At 38.7% G+C, this 22,015-nt stretch overlaps 1 protein-coding gene across 2 annotated transcripts in view; it reads right to left on the reverse strand.

Annotated features, from left to right (window-relative positions):
- LOC110441561 (trichohyalin-like) overlaps positions 1–22,015 on the reverse strand; it is a 92,260-nt gene that overhangs the window by 22,167 nt on the left and 48,078 nt on the right. For both annotated transcript variants that reach the window (XM_021484745.1, XM_021484746.1), the window contains exons 10-16: positions 21,147–21,322; positions 20,206–20,416; positions 16,486–16,611; positions 15,331–15,461; positions 6,923–7,051; positions 5,565–5,700; positions 5,058–5,195 (exon numbers count right to left, since the gene is read on the reverse strand). In XM_021484745.1, coding sequence (XP_021340420.1) covers positions 5,058–5,195; positions 5,565–5,700; positions 6,923–7,051; positions 15,331–15,461; positions 16,486–16,611; positions 20,206–20,416; positions 21,147–21,322 — 1,047 coding nt within the window. The remainder of the gene's footprint in view (positions 1–5,057; positions 5,196–5,564; positions 5,701–6,922; positions 7,052–15,330; positions 15,462–16,485; positions 16,612–20,205; positions 20,417–21,146; positions 21,323–22,015) is intronic.

Raw genomic sequence — 22,015 nt, forward strand, 5'->3', positions numbered from 1 at the left:
AAAAACTGATTATGATGAAAACACACAGTTGTATGATGGTTTGAAAAAAAAAAATCAAAAAATGTCATTAAGCTTGAAAGTCTGAGTTGTGTGTGTATTTGTGGATATTAGGTTGTTTAAATTACACAGAAACTGACTCAAGTGTCATTGTGTGTATTTAAACCCTCAAAGAACAACAAACAAGAACCTTATCAGCCGTTCATTGTCAACATCACTGGTGGACTTAAGTGTACCGTTACTATTGTAGGTACCGTCATTGAGATTTAACCCGGTCATTGAGATTTAACCCGACACAAACCTTTGTGTTTATTTTACTACAATATTATATCTACAAATAACAAGTACTCACTAACACACAGCACACTAACCATCTAACAGAAAGTATAAAGGTGATGGAGCAGGTGTCGGAGATACCTTATGTATACACTGTTACCAATGTCGACTCAGGGTCGGGGATAACTTATGTATACACTGTTACCAATGTCGACTCAGGGTCGGGGATAACTTATGTATACACTGTTACCAATGTCGACTCAGGGTCGGGGATAACTTATGTATACACTGTTACCAATGTCGACTCAGGGTCGGGGATAACTTATGTATACACTGTTACCAATGTCGACTCAGGGTCGGGGATAACTTATGTATACACTGTTACCAATGTCGACTCAGGGTCGGGGATAACTTATGTATACACTGTTACCAATGTCGACTCAGGGTCGGGGATAACTTATGTATACACTGTTACCAATGTCGACTCAGGGTCGGGGATAACTTATGTATACACTGTTACCAATGTCGACTCAGGGTCGGGGATAACTTATGTATACACTGTTACCAATGTCGACTCAGGGTCGGGGATAACTTATGTATACACTGTTACCAATGTCGACTCAGGGTCGGGGATAACTTATGTATACACTGTTACCAATGTCGACTCAGGGTCGGGGATAACTTATGTATACACTGTTACCAATGTCGACTCAGGGTCGGGGATAACTTATGTATACACTGTTACCAATGTCGACTCAGGGTCGGGGATAACTTATGTATACACTGTTACCAATGTCGACTCAGGGTCGGGGATAACTTATGTATACACTGTTACCAATGTCGACTCAGGGTCGGGGATAACTTATGTATACACTGTTACCAATGTCGACTCAGGGTCGGGGATAACTTATGTATACACTGTTACCAATGTCGACTCAGGGTCGGGGATAACTTATGTATACACTGTTACCAATGTCGACTCAGGGTCGGGGATAACTTATGTATACACTGTTACCAATGTCGACTCAGGGTCGGGGATAACTTATGTATACACTGTTACCAATGTCGACTCAGGGTCGGGGATAACTTATGTATACACTGTTACCAATGTCGACTCAGGGTCGGGGATAACTTATGTATACACTGTTACCAATGTCGACTCAGGGTCGGGGATAACTTATGTATACACTGTTACCAATGTCGACTCAGGGTCGGGGATAACTTATGTATACACTGTTACCAATGTCGACTCAGGGTCGGGGATAACTTATGTATACACTGTTACCAATGTCGACTCAGGGTCGGGGATAACTTATGTATACACTGTTACCAATGTCGACTCAGGGTCGGGGATAACTTATGTATACACTGTTACCAATGTCGACTCAGGGTCGGGGATAACTTATGTATACACTGTTACCAATGTCGACTCAGGGTCGGGGATAACTTATGTATACACTGTTACCAATGTCGACTCAGGGTCGGGGATAACTTATGTATACACTGTTACCAATGTCGACTCAGGGTCGGGGATAACTTATGTATACACTGTTACCAATGTCGACTCAGGGTCGGGGATAACTTATGTATACACTGTTACCAATGTCGACTCAGGGTCGGGGATAACTTATGTATACACTGTTACCAATGTCGACTCAGGGTCGGGGATAACTTATGTATACACTGTTACCAATGTCGACTCAGGGTCGGGGATAACTTATGTATACACTGTTACCAATGTCGACTCAGGGTCGGGGATAACTTATGTATACACTGTTACCAATGTCGACTCAGGGTCGGGGATAACTTATGTATACACTGTTACCAATGTCGACTCAGGGTCGGGGATAACTTATGTATACACTGTTACCAATGTCGACTCAGGGTCGGGGATAACTTATGTATACACTGTTACCAATGTCGACTCAGGGTCGGGGATAACTTATGTATACACTGTTACCAATGTCGACTCAGGGTCGGGGATAACCTATGTATACACTGTTACCAATGTCGACTCAGGGTCAGGGATAACTTATGTATACACTGTTACCAATGTCGACTCAGGGTCGGGGATAACTTATGTATACACTGTTACCAATGACGTCTCAGGGTCAGGGATAACTTATGTATACACTATTACCTATGAAAACTGAGATCGTCTAATACACTTTCAACTTCTGTTGATTATAACATTATATCAGACAGGAGCTATTCCAAATTTCAAGTGTGTTGTAAAATACTTCAATTCTGCAGACACTACCTACCTGTATAGATGGATTAGAGCGACCGGCTGTCTTAGGGTACCCGTAACATCACAGCAGAGAAGGAATCAGATATAATTAATGTCATACAGGCAGACAGTCTTTGTTTTACCAAAAACATTTCTTTCTTATTTATTCTACGATAAGATGTTAGAATTTTTTTTATTATTATCATGTTGTGTAAATATGAAAACTCGAAAATTGCCAGCTTTAAATTTGGTGGTATATAAAATTGGAGTAAGATTGCGGACAGAGTGTTATTTGTGGGGCATCATCCTTCACACAGGTCTATAATCCATACAAGGCTATAAGTTAATACTTTAACCAACCTGTAAATATTTGAGTGACACAGATCGTATCGGGGCAGTCATGAGCAGCAATCCACGACAAACTACAGATAATACTGTGCAATTAAAGTCCTTATGTTCAAGCCTAGCGAGCTTGATTAATTAATTACTTCAATTTTATTTACGTATATGTAGCGAATTCAAAAATAATTTATCAAACTGATGTTTAAAAATGAAAATGGAAAATCCTATCACTGTAGGGAAAATAGGTATAAAAATAATATGGATATTTTTTAGGTTACATTTTGGAACATGATCTGAATTGGGAAATATAATTTTATGTATTGTTAAGCTTAATGTGTATGAACTTGGGCAATTAACATTTTGGTATGTAATTATAACACACTGTCAAAATCCTATAGTTCTAGAGCTGTACTGGGGAGACCTGACCTATACCTCAATGGTTAGTAAGTACAGGTAATATCATAACAAATATAACACTATAACACACACTGTCAAAATCCTACAGTTCTAGAGCTGTACGGGATAGACCTGACCTATACCTCAATGGTTAGTAAGTACAGGCAATATCATAACAAATATAACACACACTGTCAAAACCCTACAGTTCTAGAGCTGTACTGGATAGACCTGACCTATACCTCAGTGGTTAGTAAGTACAGGCAATATTATAACAAATATAACACACACTGTCAAAATCCTACAGTTCTAGAGCTGTACTGGGGAGACCTGACCTATACCTCAATGGTTAGTAAGTACAGGCAATATCATAACAAATATAACACACACTGTCAAAATCCTACAGTTCTAGAGCTGTACTGGATAGACCTGACCTATACCTCAATGGTTGGTAAGTACAGGGATATTCATTGATTACATAGAAATACATGATAAGTGGATTCTGGTACAACATGGATTTGTACAAATCATTTCTGAATTCAGACGAAGTCGGAAACCCATCAGAATTGAGTAGGAAAACCCTGATGTATGTAGCAGCGTACTGTTACCACAGTAACAACATACTGTTACCACAGTAACAACCAACCAAAGTACAAGTTGAATCCCTATCTTATCATATTCATATATGATGCATGACATGTATTTTGAACACTACAACAGATTTTACTCATACAGGTTTGTATGGTACATATAGGTTTGTGTGGTACACACAGGTTTGTGTGGTACATACAGGTTTGTGTGGTACAATTAATTAGGTTTGTGTGGTACATACAGATTTGTGTGTTGCAATAAGGTTTGTGTGGTACATACAGGTTTGTATGGTACATATAGGTTTGTATGGTACAATTAATTAGGTTTGTGTGGTACATACATGTTTGTGTGGTACATATAGGTTTGTGTGGTACATACAGGTTTGTGTGGTGCAATTAGGTTTGTGTGGTACATACATGTTTGTGTGGTACATACAGGTTCGTGTGGTACATACAGGTTTGTGTGATACATACAGGTTTGTGTGATACATACAGGTTTATGTGATTTAAGTAATGTCAGGTGGAAGAATGATTTTTAACACAATTCATTTCTGAATTCAGTTCTTAAATGCTCAATTCTAATTATTTATTATTCAAAGTGACATTTTGAGCTAAGTTTAACACTATACATATGTAATAAGTCTAACAGTAAACATGCTAGATGTGTAAAGTGAAATCTCAATAACTACATGTAGTACCACAGGTAGCTTGCTGTACAGATCAGGGGAGGTCACTCTACTATACACAGCCTACAGCCTGCATGATGTACAAATTGTAAAATTGTAATATGGAACAGAGCAACATTACAATACACATAGGCTGTTTGGACACACATTTTCAGACTAATGCACACTGTAGGCCAGTCTGATATCTATATATACATTATTAAATGTGACACTGTAGGCCAGTCTGATATCTAAATATACATTGTTAAATGTGACATTGTATTAATGACCCCAGATGAAGGTCGAATATAAAGAGAAACAAATCCTCACTAAATTAGTTGTACAGCCAGTGGTATTAAGCTTTGAATAACAGGTCATTTTTTTTTTAAAATTAACATTTACTATAAAATTATCACTTGTTAAATAACTAAGTATGCTTGGGTCAGACAAAGGTTTTGAATCTGCTAGTCGATAATATTGAAATGACATATTTCTCAGCAGGAGTATCTGTGTCTTGTTACATATTTTATAGAAACCTCTTTCCAGATTAACGTTAGTTACCTTGGTGTCGACAGTCCGGCGGCTTTCCTCCTCTAGTTCCTTCTTCAGTTGTTCCTTTATACCAGCCTCCCGCTCCGTCCCCTCCTCCTTCACTCGCTCCATCTCCTCTTTCTTCTCATGCTCTAGGTCGGCCTTTATCTATAACGACAAGAAGAATATTGAAACACTGTAATGACTAAAATCAACAATGAAATATACTGTTGAGGTGGCTTTCTGAGAATTTTTTTAGGACAAAGATCTTTCAGGAAATTAATTTTAATAGTCAATAAATATTGATAACAGTTTGAATATGTTATATGTATAACACAGTTTGTGTTGAGATTATACCTCAGACTGTGACATTTTGTACTTCATCAAAAACAAGTTACATCTTTCAGATCAAAATAATCTTCAATTTGATGTCAAATTTTTATACAATGTTGAGAACCATTAAAAAAAAGCTGACAAAACCCCCTTTTACGTTAACCTAATAGCTAAAGCTATCATAACAAGTGGGAGGAGGGTTACCTGTTCTAGTTTGCGCACAGTGTCAGCCTCGGTCTCGGCACGCACTTCCTGTTGTATGTTGTCCTTCTCTGTACACACACGCACATACATCTGCTTCACCTCGTCCAGCTCCCGTAAGGTCGAGTTAAGGTCATTCCTTTAAACATAGAATAGTGTTATCCTTCTTTTATAAAATCATACAAAAAAACCTTCCATTTATTGTGCTTGAACAAAACTAATAAAGGATGCTTCCCCTAACTTTTCCAGACAAAAATAGAGCGCTATGTTAGGGATGATGGCAATATGTCTGTTGGAATGACAGAATGGTCTGAACATGTCAAATGTTAATTTCATTACCTTTGTGTATTGCAGATTCTGTGCCGAGATATACCTCTCAGGCAGAAATGTCAAATATAACTTGCAGACAGACTAAAGTTTCCAGCCCAATGTCATATATTACAAAGATTGTCCCCAGGATGAATCCAACCCTCGAGGTCAAAACATGGCATTTCACAGAACTTTACAAATGCAGTTAGACAACAAAAGCCCATTAAGCCTTTAGTGGAAAACATAACTCTCGTTTGATCTTCAGCTATTTTCAATTAATAAATTTTCAGAATCCATCCTCATTTTTTTTCCAGGTTGCAATATATTTTTATTAGTATATATTATTTTCAGGATTGATTCTTTTGGGATTGATCAATCCCAATTTTTTTCTTTAATAAATGTTATCTGATTTTAAGTGATTGATGCCAAAAATTTGCAAAAATATATCAAATTATTATTGGGATCAATTTTGAAAACAATGCTATCAGAAAACCTGACAGCTTTTATCTATATTTGTAATGGGACTATATGTATAAATGGCTATGAGCAGCAGCACTGTTACCAAGTTACATCAGTGAATTGCTAAAAGTACATGTTGAAAAGAGGAACTGCATGTCTGTTTTCTTGTCTGGAAAAAATCTTCTTTGATATAGGGAAAGATACTGGACTGCTGGTTTTTTATTTATATACAAAATGGTGAAAACATGGGCATTGTGATCTTAAAACTTTTATAAGGAAACAGACTTAGGATTGTCAGATGTACTGCCATAGATAAGGAATACTTGGCCTATTTTCCTTTGTTATCCTGCTGGTATAAAACGCAGTGGAGAAGTAACATTGTTTGTGAAGAAGAAGCATGTAAGGCCAAAATAAGAAATGTTGGTGATTTTTTTGCTTTTTGCTCTCAAAATTTGAGAGCAGGTCAAGGTAGACAACAGAGTATAAAGTAAACCACAGAACGTTGGAGAAGACACTAAAACTGAGGTACGTTATGTAGGGAAAGGAAAACATCTCTTTTGTCATTTGGCCTCAATGTAAATATAAGCTGCTACCTGAGATTTGTACAGTCCTCCTCATATTTATTGACCAGGCTGGCATTGTCCTCCTCATATTTCTTCTCCATTTCCTGTCGAAGCTGTGACTTGGCGACCTCATGTACCGATTCCAATGTCCTTTGACACCTGTGGAGACAGATTTTGTATAAGAGCAACAGTTTCTAGGTAAATGTATAAACCCCATTGTCCTGGAGACAGATTTTGTATTAGACAAACAGTTTCTAGGTACATGTATAAACCCCATTCAGTCCTAGAGACAGATTCTGTATTAGACAAACAGTTTCTAGGTACATGTATAAACCCCATTGTCCTGGAGACAGATTCTGTATTAGACAAACAGTTTCTAGGTACATGTATAAACCCCATTTAGTCCTGGAGACAGATTCTGTATTAGACAAACAGTTTCTAGGTACATGTATAAACCCCATTGTCCTGGAGACAGATTCTGTATTAGACAAACAGTTTCTAGGTACATGTATAAACCCCATTTAGTCCTGGAGACAGATTCTGTATTAGACAAACAGTTTCTAGGTACATGTATAAACCCCATTGTCCTGGAGACAGATTCTGTATTAGACAAACAGTTTCTAGGTACATGTATAAACCCCATTGTCCTGGAGACAGATTCTGTATTAGACAAACAGTTTCTAGGTACATGTATAAACCCCATTGTCCTGGAGACAGATTCTGTATTAGACAAACAGTTTCTAGATACATGTATAAACCCCATTGTCCTGGAGACAGATTTTGTATTAGACAAACAGTTTCTAGATACATGTATAAACCCCATTGTCCTGGAGACAGATTCTGTATTAGACAAACAGTTTCTAGGTACATGTATAAACCCCATTGTCCTGGAGACAGATTCTGTATTAGACAAACAGTTTCTAGGTATCTAGAAATCTCATTACAAAGATGGTGTGATATCTTTGAAAACAATATAAAATAATTTTCCAATTTTCATTCTGATCTGATGTTCACTGAGCATATTTTACAGGTGCAGAAAATCATTAAAATGTACTAAAACTATATTGCAACATGAAAACTGCTTGCAATACCCAGCCCCAATAACAACATAAACTTTAGTGTAGACCTTGACACCCTGATAGTTACTCATCTGAGGTTTTCTCAAACTTGAACTTTGATGAAAATCTGTTCAGATGGAAGTTGGCAGAGGGATGGGACGGGACAGACATTGGTAGCAGTCATACCCTCCCCCCTCCCCCTCCAAATATGGGCATGGTGGTGAGGGAGCGTATAATTAATCCCCCTAAAATTCATCAATTCAACATGTTTAGTGAAGCAAACTTCCTTTATAACTACAGCTGTGGGATCGCACAACGTTACACGATGTGTGGTGTGCGGGCACGGTGTGTGAACAACGTTACACAATTTGTGGTGTGCGGGCACGGCGTGTGAACAACGTTACACAATTTGTGGTGTGCGGGCACGGCGTGTGAACAACGTTACACAATTTGTGGTGTGCGGGCACGGTGTGTGAACAACGTTACACGATGTGTGGTGTGCGGGCACGGTGTGTGAACAATGTTACACAATTTGTGGTGTGCGGGCACGGTGTGTGAACAACGTTACACGATGTGCGAATGATAAAAATCTGGACCATCATTGCTTGCGCACATTGGTACGGATGATGGACGAATGTTGTGCGATGACAATAGTGGTTGGTGTAAATTAAGAAATGGCTTAACAATATTCACGGATTCGTGTTGAATATATAAACCTGATTTTGTATATTTCTATATTCTAGCTACATAATAAGCTGATCTTTCTATATTTTCTTAAATTTATAAATGGACTGTTTCGGTGTTTTTTAAACGTTTCAAATCAACACATGTAAAATTAAAATGCAGATGACACGATCCAATATACAGGTAAACATAGCCACTTTTTACATGTACGTAGAACATAGATTTCCCCACCCGGGGCACTTGCATAACTCGTCGAGGTGTGAAAATCAAGGTGAAGGGGAGCTATAAACCAAAGCAAATGCAAATAACAAATACTTTACGACCAGTAAAGTTTTCACAAGTCATACAGTATCGGCTCTCTATGCCTGGCACTTGGCGCTAGTTAAAACTTCAGTCACTCATCAAAATGTTATTTACCTGTTCTGTTACCTGGGACCATAACCCATTCTTGACAGTCTAAAAGTCACTGTAATACTGTGTAATACGCATTATAAAATTGAACACAATCTTAATTGATATGATGAGAAATTTGTATATACAGTGTTCCTTATTCCATACGAGCCTTCAGAATTTTTTCATTCCATAATATTGATCAACTAATTGTAACAAATCGCACATTTGTGTGGAGAGAAGCACACAACGGGGCGAACGATTGTTAAATCGCACAGTTGTGCGCACCATGTGGACGATGTGCGGACGGTGTGTGCACGCTATTTTTAGTGCGTTGTGCAGCCACACAACTGTACATTTGAATTCAACAATACTCTCCCTGTTCTGTCTCTCTGAGTTATGCAGACATGAGTGTCTATCTGATCACACTGACCTCTTACTCTTAAATGTTAGGCCATCCAAGATATCTATAGGGAGTATATAAAATCCAGGAATCTCCACCAGCTGACTGTATTATAGAACACACAACCTCCCACCACTACACTCAACACTAGACTACCATAACTACAGCATAGAGCTAGTCTCCTCTTGTTTCATGACACAGTCATAATGTTAAGAAATCATGGTAAGTCATTTGTAATTTCCACAGAGCTAGCTCAAAAAAAATATTTTTCATGTTGATGTTGATGATTTTAGCAAAGTTAAATCACACACACACACACACACATAATATATACATAATGTATATTTTTTGTTAATCTTTTACTATTTTACGTTAACTAAAAATTGTGAGGTGATCCACCTACCTGACCAACAGGTGTGTACATACTACATTAATAGCAGAGGTCTAGTTACCCCGATTTTGATCAGAGACAACAGATGATCTATAGATATGTGTCCAGGACACCCGATACATCACCATGTGACCAGCCATACCCAGCACACTACACACTGACGTACAATGTTGTGATACCGGACACTACCCAGCACACCGCCCTGACATATAACTTTGTAATATTACCTGGTATGATACCAGTCGACAAAAGATCAGCTAAAACAACACATACATATTTCAGTACTGCATTTACCATGGTCCTACTTAGTATCATGAAGAAAAAGCAGAATTCTGTAATTATCTGTATCAATCAATACCCATCCTTGGAAAGCTATACATTGTCACATAATACCCTTACACTGTTAGGCACATGTAGTAACACTAGAAAAGGAAAAATTGTATTAAGAATTTCCCAATCTTATATTGAGGATCAAATAATTATTTATTAAATATCAATTCAAAAAACAATTTCTGTTACTTTCATATCTTTCACAGAAAATTCTTGCTGGTCAAATCTGCATTATCTTTTTTATGATTTAAAGTTTAATATCAATAATGTTGGTTAAATTAACATGTTCTTATCACTACAAGCTGGGAATTCTAGGAACATGTAATCCTACTAACAAACACCTTTATTTACCAGTAGTCATTCAAGCAATAGACCTGGATAATCTTTTTTATCATAAATGTTTAATTACTCAAAATGATTCTGGTTGAACTCTTGTAGACTGTCTAGATAACAGATCTAGAATGTTACATGTAATTTAATGGATTCAATTAATGTCACATTGTTTAATATCATGTTTTCCTAACGACACAATTTTCCTCTCTATATGTTTCATTTAATTTGGTTTGTTTTGTTTAATACCATGTGATTAACAGTAACTCCTCTTGTTGTCATGTGATTACCAGTACCTCCTCTTATTGTCATGTGATTACCAGTACCTCCTCTTATTGTCATGTGGTTACCAGTAACTCCTCTTACTGTCATGTGATTACCAGTAAATCCTCTTATTGTCATGTGATTTCAAGTAACTCCTCTTATTGTCATCTGATTACCAGAAACTCCCCTTATTGTCATGTGATTAACAGTTACTCCTCGTATTGACATGTGATTACCAGTAACTCCTCTCATTATCATGTGATTACCAGTAACTACTCTTATTGTCATGTGGTTACCAGTAACTCCTCTTATTGTCATGTGATTACCAGTAACTCCTCTTATTGTCATGTGATTAATAGTTATTCCTCTTATTGTCATGAGATTAACAGTAACTCCTCTTATTGTCATGTGATTACCAGTAACTCCTGGTATTGTCATGTGATTACCAGTAACTCCTCTTATTGACATGTGATTACCAGTAACTCCTCTTATTGTCATGTGATTACCAGTAACTCCTCTTATTGTCATGTGATTAACAGTAACTCCTCGTATTGTCATGTGATTACCAGTAACTCCTCGTATTGACATGTGATTAATAGTAACTCCTCGTATTGTCATGTGATTACCAGTAACTCCTCGTATTGACATGTGATTACCAGTAACTCCTCGTATTGACATGTGATTAAAAGTAACTCCTTGTATTGTCATGTGATTACCAGTAACTCCTCATATTGACATGTGATTAACAGTAACTCCTCTTATTGTCATGTGATTACCAGTAACTCCTCTTATTGTCATGTGATTACCAGTAACTCCTCGTATTGTCATGTGATTACCAGTAACTCCTCTTATTGTCATGAGATTAACAGTTACTCCTCTTATTGTCATGTGATTAACAGAAACTCCTCTTATAGTCATGTCAGTTGCTAAACAATATCCCATGTAGCTAGAGGTGACATGTACCGACTATGAAAACTTTGCCAATCACCTTCCTAATGATGGGCATGACACCTGGGCCCAGTTGTTTCAAAGGTAATTAGCCTTCAAATAACTGTTAATGATATTTTCAACCTCTAACAATTTGGTCAATATAAAGATAACAAGAGGCCCAATGGGCCTGCATCGCTCACCTGGTATTAATCTCACACTTGTAATCTTAAAAGTGGACTAAAATACAGCTACAGGCAGAATATCAGTGTTTGATTCATAAGAACCTATTAAAAGATTTAAACATATGACGCCTGTGACCTTGAATATCGAACAAGGACATTAGGTTGAACAGAGTTTATAGTCTTCCAACCCAGCATGCTTCTGGCAAAATATCAATACCCTGGACCTTTTGGTTATACAGAACAAATCATTTAAAGATTTAAACATATATTGACCACTGTGACCTTGAATATGGGTGAAGGTCATTCACTTGGTAGTCCTTCATCCCAGCATGTTACTGGCATTATACTAGACCTCTTGGTTATTCAGAAGAAGTTGTTTAAAGGTTAAAAACATATTTTACCCCTGTGACCTTGAAAAAAGATGAAGGTCATTCATATGAACATACTTTGTAGCCCTTCATCCCAGCATGTTACTGGCCAAATATCATCATCCTAGGCCTCTTGGTTATTCAGAAGAAGTTTTTTAAAGGTTTTAAATATATTTGACCCCTGTGACCTTGAATATAAATCAAGGTCATTTATTTGAACAAACTTGGTAGCCCTTCATCCAAGCATGTTACTGGCCAAATATCATCACCCAAGGTCTCTCAGTTATTCAGAAAAAATTGTTCAAAGGTTTTAAACATATTTGACCCCTGTGACCTTGAATATAAATCAAGGTCATTTATTTGAACAAACTTGGTAGCCCTTCATCCAAGCATGCCTCTGGCCAAATATCATCACCCTAGGCCTTTTGGTTACTGAGAAGAAGTTGTTTAAAGTAAAAAGTTGACGCCGGACAGACGCGGACGCCGAACCATGCCATAAAAACTCGTTATTTTGCATGTTATTCTACTCGATTAAAATATCTGCTGTATGGAAAGTTTTTCTTGTTAATGGTCATGCTTTAGAGATACGTAAAGATAAAATTTGAGCTAACTACTCATGAAGCTAATCATCTTTTGAACAGCTGGGCCCTGGGATTGGTGTTCAAAAACCGCCCATACAGCTGTAGTCTCACGGGATCTGGCTTTAATGTTACATGACCAGGGCAGTGTTGGCATCACTTAAAATAGGATTTCTTTAAAAAGTTCCATAATGTAAAATTAATGTTCTCTAACTTTCGCTAAAAACTGAATGTTGTTTTTCATTTTATATCACATTTTTTTCATCTGAAAGTGACATGACATTGTTATTGAAAGGAATGGTACCAAAATAAGGAAATACTAGAAAGACTAATCTTAGTTATCTTATCACAATTAGCTAGAACTGAATTGGACCAGGAAAACAGTTTGAGAAGTGAATCAGTGCAGGTAAACAGAAACAATTCCAAAGGTACACCGTCTCTGATTCTACAAGAAACAAGCCACAGAACACTGTCTCTGATTCTACCAGAAACAAGCCACAGTACACCGTCTCTGATTCTACCAGAAACAAGCCACCGTACACCGTCTCTGATTCTACCAGAAACAAGTCACAGTACACCGTCTCTGATTCTACCAGAAATAAGCCACAGAACACCGTCTCTGATTCTACCAGAAACATGCCACAGTACACCGTCTCTGATTCTACCAGAAACAAGCCACAGTACACCGTCTCTGATTCTACCAGAAACAAGCCACAGTACACCGTCTCTGATTCTACCAGAAACAAGCCACCGTACACCGTCTCTGATTCTACCAGAAACAAGCCACTGTACACCGTCTCTGATTCTACCAGAAACAAGCCACAGTACACCATCTCTGATTCTACCAGAAACAAGCCCCAAAAACTGTGGTAAATGGTTTCATATTTAGAAAATGAAATCACTTTTAATTCCTGTGTCAGGGAAGAATACCAGCAGTAAGCTGATGACAAGTACATGATGAGAAGAAGGCAACTAGTTGCATGTTCACAATTTTGGAAAAGTCGAGTTACTGCATAAGAATCAACAGGAAACATAATCACCATCTTAATTCCATAGGCTACCAGTGTAGGAAGTTTGGCTAAGGGAAGAGTGTTGACCTAAAGGAATCCAATTTTAGTCTATAACAAACTACCAGGGGGCCTTTATATGATATAAGGTTGTTATAGACATAATCAGTTATAGAGGCCTGATGTCCAGGAGACAACCAGCACGAGGTATAAATACCAGGGGGCCTTTATATGATATAAGGTTGTTATGGACATAATCAGTTATAGAGGCCTGATGTCCAGGAGACAACCAGCACGAGGAATAAATACCAGGGGGCCTTTATATGATATAAGGTTGTTATAGACATAATCAGTTATAGAGGCCTGATGTCCAGGAGACAACCAGCACGAGGAATAAATACCAGGGGGCCTTTATATGATATAAGGTTGTTATAGACATAATCAGTTATAGAGGCCTGATGTCCAGGAGACAACCAGCACGAGGAATAAATACCAGGGGGCCTTTATATGATATAAGGTTGTTATAGACATAATCAGTTATAGAGGCCTGATGTCCAGGAGACAACCAGCACGAGGAATAAATACCAGGGGGCCTTTATATGATATAAGGTTGTTATAGACATAATCAGTTATAGAGGCCTGATGTCCAGGAGACAACCAGCACGAGGAATAAATACCAGGGGGCCTTTATATGATATAAGGTTGTTATAGACATAATCAGTTATAGAGGCCTGATGTCCAGGAGACAACCAGCACGAGGAATAAATACCAGGGGGCCTTTATATGATATAAGGTTGTTATAGACATAATCAGTTATAGAGGCCTGATGTCCAGGAGACAACCAGCACGAGGAATAAATACCAGGGGGCCTTTATATGATATAAGGTTGTTATAGACATAATCAGTTATAGAGGCCTGATGTCCAGGAGACAACCAGCACGAGGAATAAATACCAGGGGGCCTTTATATGATATAAGGTTGTTATAGACATAATCAGTTATAGAGGCCTGATGTCCAGGAGACAACCAGCACGAGGAATAATTACCAGGGGGCCTTTATATGATATAAGGTTGTTATAGACATAATCAGTTATAGAGGCCTGATGTCCAGGAGACAACCAACACGAGGAATAAATAGTCCGGACAGATGTGTTTATAGTAAACATGATTTACTGTACTCCAGGGTCACAAAGTCAAATAAGGTATAGTACAGAACAGAAGTGTTTGACGACGAAAATACCGTTTTACGCCTGATAGCTGTACCTACAGACAGGAGAGTAAAGGAGGTTGTACATAGATAGTGACGACTGAATGTTATTTTGTTCGTCTGACTTGAGTTAGTCAAGTTGGAAAAGACCAAAACATAGGTTTAACATTTCACTGCCAAATGATTTAAAAAGGGATTAGGCACAAACCTATTATGAACTAACACCTACTAAGACACAAGGCTCATGTTAGTGTTGTAGTGCATAGCATCATGTAAAGAAACTACTACTTGATGAGATTATAATAAATTGTTGCTACCTGTCGAGCGCCTCACGTTTGTCGTTGTCAAAGTCCTGTACCATCTGAGAGATCTGCTTGTTAAGTTCCCCGTTCATGTCTGTCAGCTTCTCCTCACTGCTACCAACCTCCTCCAGCCTCTTCTTCAGGTCCTAACAAAGGTACCACAGGTAAGTACAACACACAGGGCACAGGTATCACAGGTAAAGAACAGGTACATAAATAGGTAAGAACAGGAACATAGTGTACAGGTACCACAGGTAAGTACAACACACAGGGCACAGGTATCACAGGTAAAGTACAGGTACATAAATAGGTAAGTACAGGAACATAGTGTACAGGTACCACAGGTAAAGTACATCACACAGGGCACAGGTATCACAGGTAAAGTACAGGTACATAAAAAGGTAAGTACAGGAATATAGTGTACAGGAATATAGTGTACAGGTACAACAGGTAAGTACAACACACAGGGCATAGGTATCACAGGTAAAGTACAGGTACATAAATAGGTAAGTACAGGAACATAGTGTACAGGTACCACAGGTAAAGTACATCACACAAGGCAAAGGTACCACAGGTAAAGTACAGGTACATAAATAGGTAAGTACAGGAACATAGTGTACAGGTACCACAGGTAAAATACATCACACAAGGCAAAGGTACCACAGGTAAAGTAGAGGTACATAAATAGGTAAGTACAGGAACATAGTGTACAGGTACCACAGGTAAAGTACATCACACAAGGCACAGGTATCACAGGTAAAGTACAACACACAGGGCACAGGTATCACAGGTAAAGTACAGGTAAATAAATAGGTAAGTACAGGAATATAGTGTACAGGTACAACAGGTAAGTACAACACACAGGGCATAGGTATCAAAGGTAAAGTACAGGTACATAAATAGGTAAGTACATGAACATAATGTACAGGTACCACAGGTAAAGAACAGGTACATTGATTGTCCAATACTATTTATTATTTGTTCAATATTTAATTGAATTACATTTATTTTCTCTTAAGAAAACGATCTTGACATAATTTGGGGGGGAACGTTTTTTGTTTTTTTATTAACAGGAATGGTAATGTTTCATGGACTGAGCAAGGGAGGTGATAAATTGAGGTGTAACTGGACACCTACATGTCAATAGTATACACAGAAGACAGTCCCTACCTCTATATCCTCCAGTAGTATCTCCTTCTCCCGACACAGGTTGTCTATATCCTTTTTGAGTCGTCCCTCCACAGCACTCTTCCTGTCACCTGATCTAGTTAGCTCCTCCCACTCATCCAGGCGTTTCTACAACCAGTAACAGGCTATTTAAGTCACCTCCCAAACAGAATTTACTGTCTACAACCAGTAACAGCCTATATAAGTCACCTCCCACACAGAATTTACTGTCTACAACCAGTAACAGCCCATATAAGTCACCTCACATACAGAGTTTACTGTCTCCAACCAGTAACAGCCTATATAAGTCACCTCACACACAGAATTTACTGTCTACAACCAGTAACAGCCAATATAAGTCACCTCACACACAGAATTTACTGTCTACAACCAGTAACAGCCTATATAAGTCGCCTCACACAGAGTTTACTGTCTACAACCAGTAACAGCATATATAAGTCCCCTCACATACAGAGTTTACTGTCTACAACCAGTAACAGCCTATATAACTCACCTCACACACAGAGTTTACTGTCTACACCCAGCAACAGCCTATATTAGTCACCTCACACAGAGTTTACTGTCTACAACCAGTAACAGCATATATAAGTCCCCTCACATACAGAGTTTACTGTCTACAACCAGTAACAGCCTATATAAGTCCCCTCCCACACAGAATTTACTGTCTACAACCAGTAACAGCCTATATAACTCACCTCACACACAGAGTTTACTGTCTACAACCAGCAACAGCCTATATTAGTCACCTCACACAGAGTTTACTGTCTACAACCAGTAACAGCCTATATATGTCACCTGACACAGAGTTTACTGTCTACAACCAGTACCAGCCTATATAAGTCCCCTCACACACAGAGTTTACTGTCTACAACCAGTAACAGCCCATATAAGTCACCTCACATACAGAGTTTACTGTCTACAACCAGTAACAGCCTATATATGTCACCTGACACAGAGTTTACTGTCTACAACCAGTACCAGCCTATATAAGTCACCTCACACACAGAGTTTACTGTCTACAACCAGTAACAGCCTATATAAGTCACTTCACACACAGAGTTTACCGTCTACAACCAGTAACAGCCTATATAAGTCATCTCACACAGAGTTTAATGTCTACAACCAGTAACAGCCTATATAAGTCACCTCACACACAGAGTTTACTGTCTACAACCAGTAACAGCCTATATAAGTCACCTCACACACAGAGTTTACTGTCTACAACCAGTAACAGCCTATATAAGTCACCTCACACACAGAGTTTACTGTCTACAACCAGTAACAGCCTATATAAGTCACCTCACACACAGAGTTTACTGTCTACAACCAGTAACAGCCTATATAAGTCACCTCACACACAGAGTTTACTGTCTACAACCAGTAACAGCCTATATAAGTCACCTCACACACAGAGTTTACTGTCTACAACCAGTAACAGCCTATATAAGTCACCTCACACACAGAGTTTACTGTCTACAACCAGTAACAGCCTATATAAGTCACCTCACACACAGAGTTTACTGTCTACAACCAGTAACAGCCTATATAAGTCACCTCACACACAGAGTTTACTGTCTACAACCAGTAACAGCCTATATAAGTCACCTCACACACAGAGTTTACTGTCTACAACCAGTAACAGCCTATATAAGTCACCTCACACACAGAGTTTACTGTCTACAACCAGTAACAGCCTATATAAGTCACCTCACACACAGAGTTTACTGTCTACAACCAGTAACAGCCTATATAAGTCACCTCACACACAGAGTTTACTGTCTACAACCAGTAACAGCCTATATAAGTCACCTCACACACAGAGTTTACTGTCTACAACCAGTAACAGCCTATATAAGTCACCTCACACACAGAGTTTACTGTCTACAACCAGTAACAGCCTATATAAGTCACCTCACACACAGAGTTTACTGTCTACAACCAGTAACAGCCTATATAAGTCACCTCACACACAGAGTTTACTGTCTACAACCAGTAACAGCCTATATAAGTCACCTCACACACAGAGTTTACTGTCTACAACCAGTAACAGCCTATATAAGTCACCTCACACACAGAGTTTACTGTCTACAACCAGTAACAGCCTATATAAGTCACCTCACACACAGAGTTTACTGTCTACAACCAGTAACAGCCTATATAAGTCACCTCACACACAGAGTTTACTGTCTACAACCAGTAACAGCCTATATAAGTCACCTCACACACAGAGTTTACTGTCTACAACCAGTAACAGCCTATATAAGTCACCTCACACACAGAGTTTACTGTCTACAACCAGTAACAGCCTATATAAGTCACCTCACACACAGAGTTTACTGTCTACAACCAGTAACAGCCTATATAAGTCACCTCACACACAGAGTTTACTGTCTACAACCAGTAACAGCCTATATAAGTCACCTCACACACAGAGTTTACTGTCTACAACCAGTAACAGCCTATATAAGTCACCTCACACACAGAGTTTACTGTCTACAACCAGTAACAGCCTATATAAGTCACCTCACACACAGAGTTTACTGTCTACAACCAGTAACAGCCTATATAAGTCACCTCACACACAGAGTTTACTGTCTACAACCAGTAACAGCCTATATAAGTCACCTCACACACAGAGTTTACTGTCTACAACCAGTAACAGCCTATATAAGTCACCTCACACACAGAGTTTACTGTCTACAACCAGTAACAGCCTATATAAGTCACCTCACACACAGAGTTTACTGTCTACAACCAGTAACAGCCTATATAAGTCACCTCACACACAGAGTTTACTGTCTACAACCAGTAACAGCCTATATAAGTCACCTCACACACAGAGTTTACTGTCTACAACCAGTAACAGCCTATATAAGTCACCTCACACACAGAGTTTACTGTCTACAACCAGTAACAGCCTATATAAGTCACCTCACACACAGAGTTTACTGTCTACAACCAGTAACAGCCTATATAAGTCACCTCACACACAGAGTTTACTGTCTACAACCAGTAACAGCCTATATAAGTCACCTCACACACAGAGTTTACTGTCTACAACCAGTAACAGCCTATATAAGTCACCTCACACACAGAGTTTACTGTCTACAACCAGTAACAGCCTATATAAGTCACCTCACACACAGAGTTTACTGTCTACAACCAGTAACAGCCTATATAAGTCACCTCACACACAGAGTTTACTGTCTACAACCAGTAACAGCCTATATAAGTCACCTCACACACAGAGTTTACTGTCTACAACCAGTAACAGCCTATATAAGTCACCTCACACACAGAGTTTACTGTCTACAACCAGTAACAGCCTATATAAGTCACCTCACACACAGAGTTTACTGTCTACAACCAGTAACAGCCTATATAAGTCACCTCACACACAGAGTTTACTGTCTACAACCAGTAACAGCCTATATAAGTCACCTCACACACAGAGTTTACTGTCTACAACCAGTAACAGCCTATATAAGTCACCTCACACAGAGTTTACTGTCTACAACCAGTAACAGCCTATATAAGTCACCTCACACAGAGTTTACTGTCTCTATTACCTGGTTGTGACTAATCTCTGTCTCAACAGCACTAAATCATTAATGAACTACTTACTAGGTGTATCGACTTTTAAACTAACGATTTATAAATTTCTAATATTTACATATTTGTATAATTGTATATGATCTATACCTTGTAGTCCGCAGAGGAGAGTTCGGCACGTTCACATCTTCGTGTCAACTCCCCAATATCTTTTTTTGCTGCACGTAGCTCCTCCTGAATTTGAGCTACCTGCTGTCGTTTCTGTTTGTTGCTAAGGAGACAGCGCTCCAGCTCCGCCTTCAGACCCGTCACCATGTCATCAGAGGCGGAGCCATCAAAACGACTACTCTTCAGGCCAGTACTGTAAACAGGAGGACAACCATCAGTAATCCAGCACCTACACTCTATTACATTTAACCGGGTTTTGTGTTTTTGATATTGTAAAGGAATTACCCAAATTTCACATGTACAATTCTGAACATATTTTACAAACACATCCCAGGGAAGTGCAAACAAATCTTAAAAAGAATGCTACTTTACAAACAATCTTCTATGACCAATATAGCAATAAAGGATACAACAGGAATATACCTCAGCGATTCAAATAACGAAATGACGAAATGACTTCTCAACTAGCTAATTTTTTGGTTGTAAGTGGAGAAATCCAGTTTACCCACGCAAGTTACTGTAATTGCTTTTTTCAACCAGGTAAGTCAAGCTCAAATTGATGAAAATTTTATCAATTTCCTTCCAAAGATATAAGATGTTTAGGAAGCCTGATGAAACCATAAGTAGGTTACAGCGCTAGCACTAGAACTGTCTCCTTTTTCGTTTATTTATTTTTATGGTACATGTACCATCATACAAACACTGTTTGTTTCTATGAAATTTAGCTATACTAGGTATAACAATGTTAAAGCGTGTTGGGAAACCCTAGTAATTCCATTCTGGGCAATTTGTTTTATTTCAATAACTTATCAGGTGCACACACTGTGTTAAAGTTTAAGATACCTAATTACCCAGTAACAATTCACATTGACCAGAATCTCTGATTTGTGCCTCAGTTCTGACAAGTACATGTCACTGCTTACCTTGGTTTGGATTCTGGAGTGTCAAAGTCAAGTGTTTTCTTTATGCCTAGGTCGAGTAGGGAATCGTCATGAGTAGGATGCCTGAGGTCAGACGAAGCTTGACCAGTGGTCAATACACCCAGTGCTGATGCTGACTCAAACATGGACAGCTGTTCCTTCAGGTCCTGGACCTCCTCCTGGTCAAGTTGATATATACAATGTTATAATCACATCAAATCCTCTTTATATCAATTTAACAAATGTAGATACATGACAATAACATTTTTAACAAGAGGCCCATAGGGCCTGTATCGCTCACCTGGATATCTAAGCAATCATGGCAGAATATTCTCCAAATGAGATCCAAGAGAATATGCCAGACCCCAAGGCCAATCCTTGTAGCATATATATCTGTATTCAATTGTTCATGCCCAGCAATTTTATGTATGGTTATGGGGTGGGGATCTCAACTGTTTCCAAGCTTTGACTCAGAAACTAGGTCCCTACGGTTGTGGCCAGACCCCAGGATCAATTCTAATATCATGACTGCATTTGTCTCTTTTTGCCCAGCATTTGTATATATAGTTTTGGGGTGGGGATTTCAACCGTTTCAAAGTTATGACCCAGGGGTTAAGTCTGCAAGGGTGGGGCAAACCCTGGGGTCAATTCTAATATCATGACTGCATTTGTCTCTTTATGCCCAACAATTGTATATATAGTTTTGGGGTGGGGATCTTAACCATTTCAAAGTTATGACCCAGGGGTTAAGTCTCCAAGGGTGGGGCAGTCCCCAAGGCCATCCTGGAAGCATATGTGCATTCATCTCTTTGTAATCGGCAATTGTCTATATGGTTATAGGGTGGGGATCTCAACTGTTTCCAAGCTGTGAC

The sequence above is a fragment of the Mizuhopecten yessoensis genome, unplaced genomic scaffold, assembly GCF_002113885.1.
Source record: "Mizuhopecten yessoensis strain PY_sf001 unplaced genomic scaffold, ASM211388v2 scaffold716031, whole genome shotgun sequence".
NCBI lineage: Eukaryota > Metazoa > Mollusca > Bivalvia > Pectinida > Pectinidae > Mizuhopecten > Mizuhopecten yessoensis.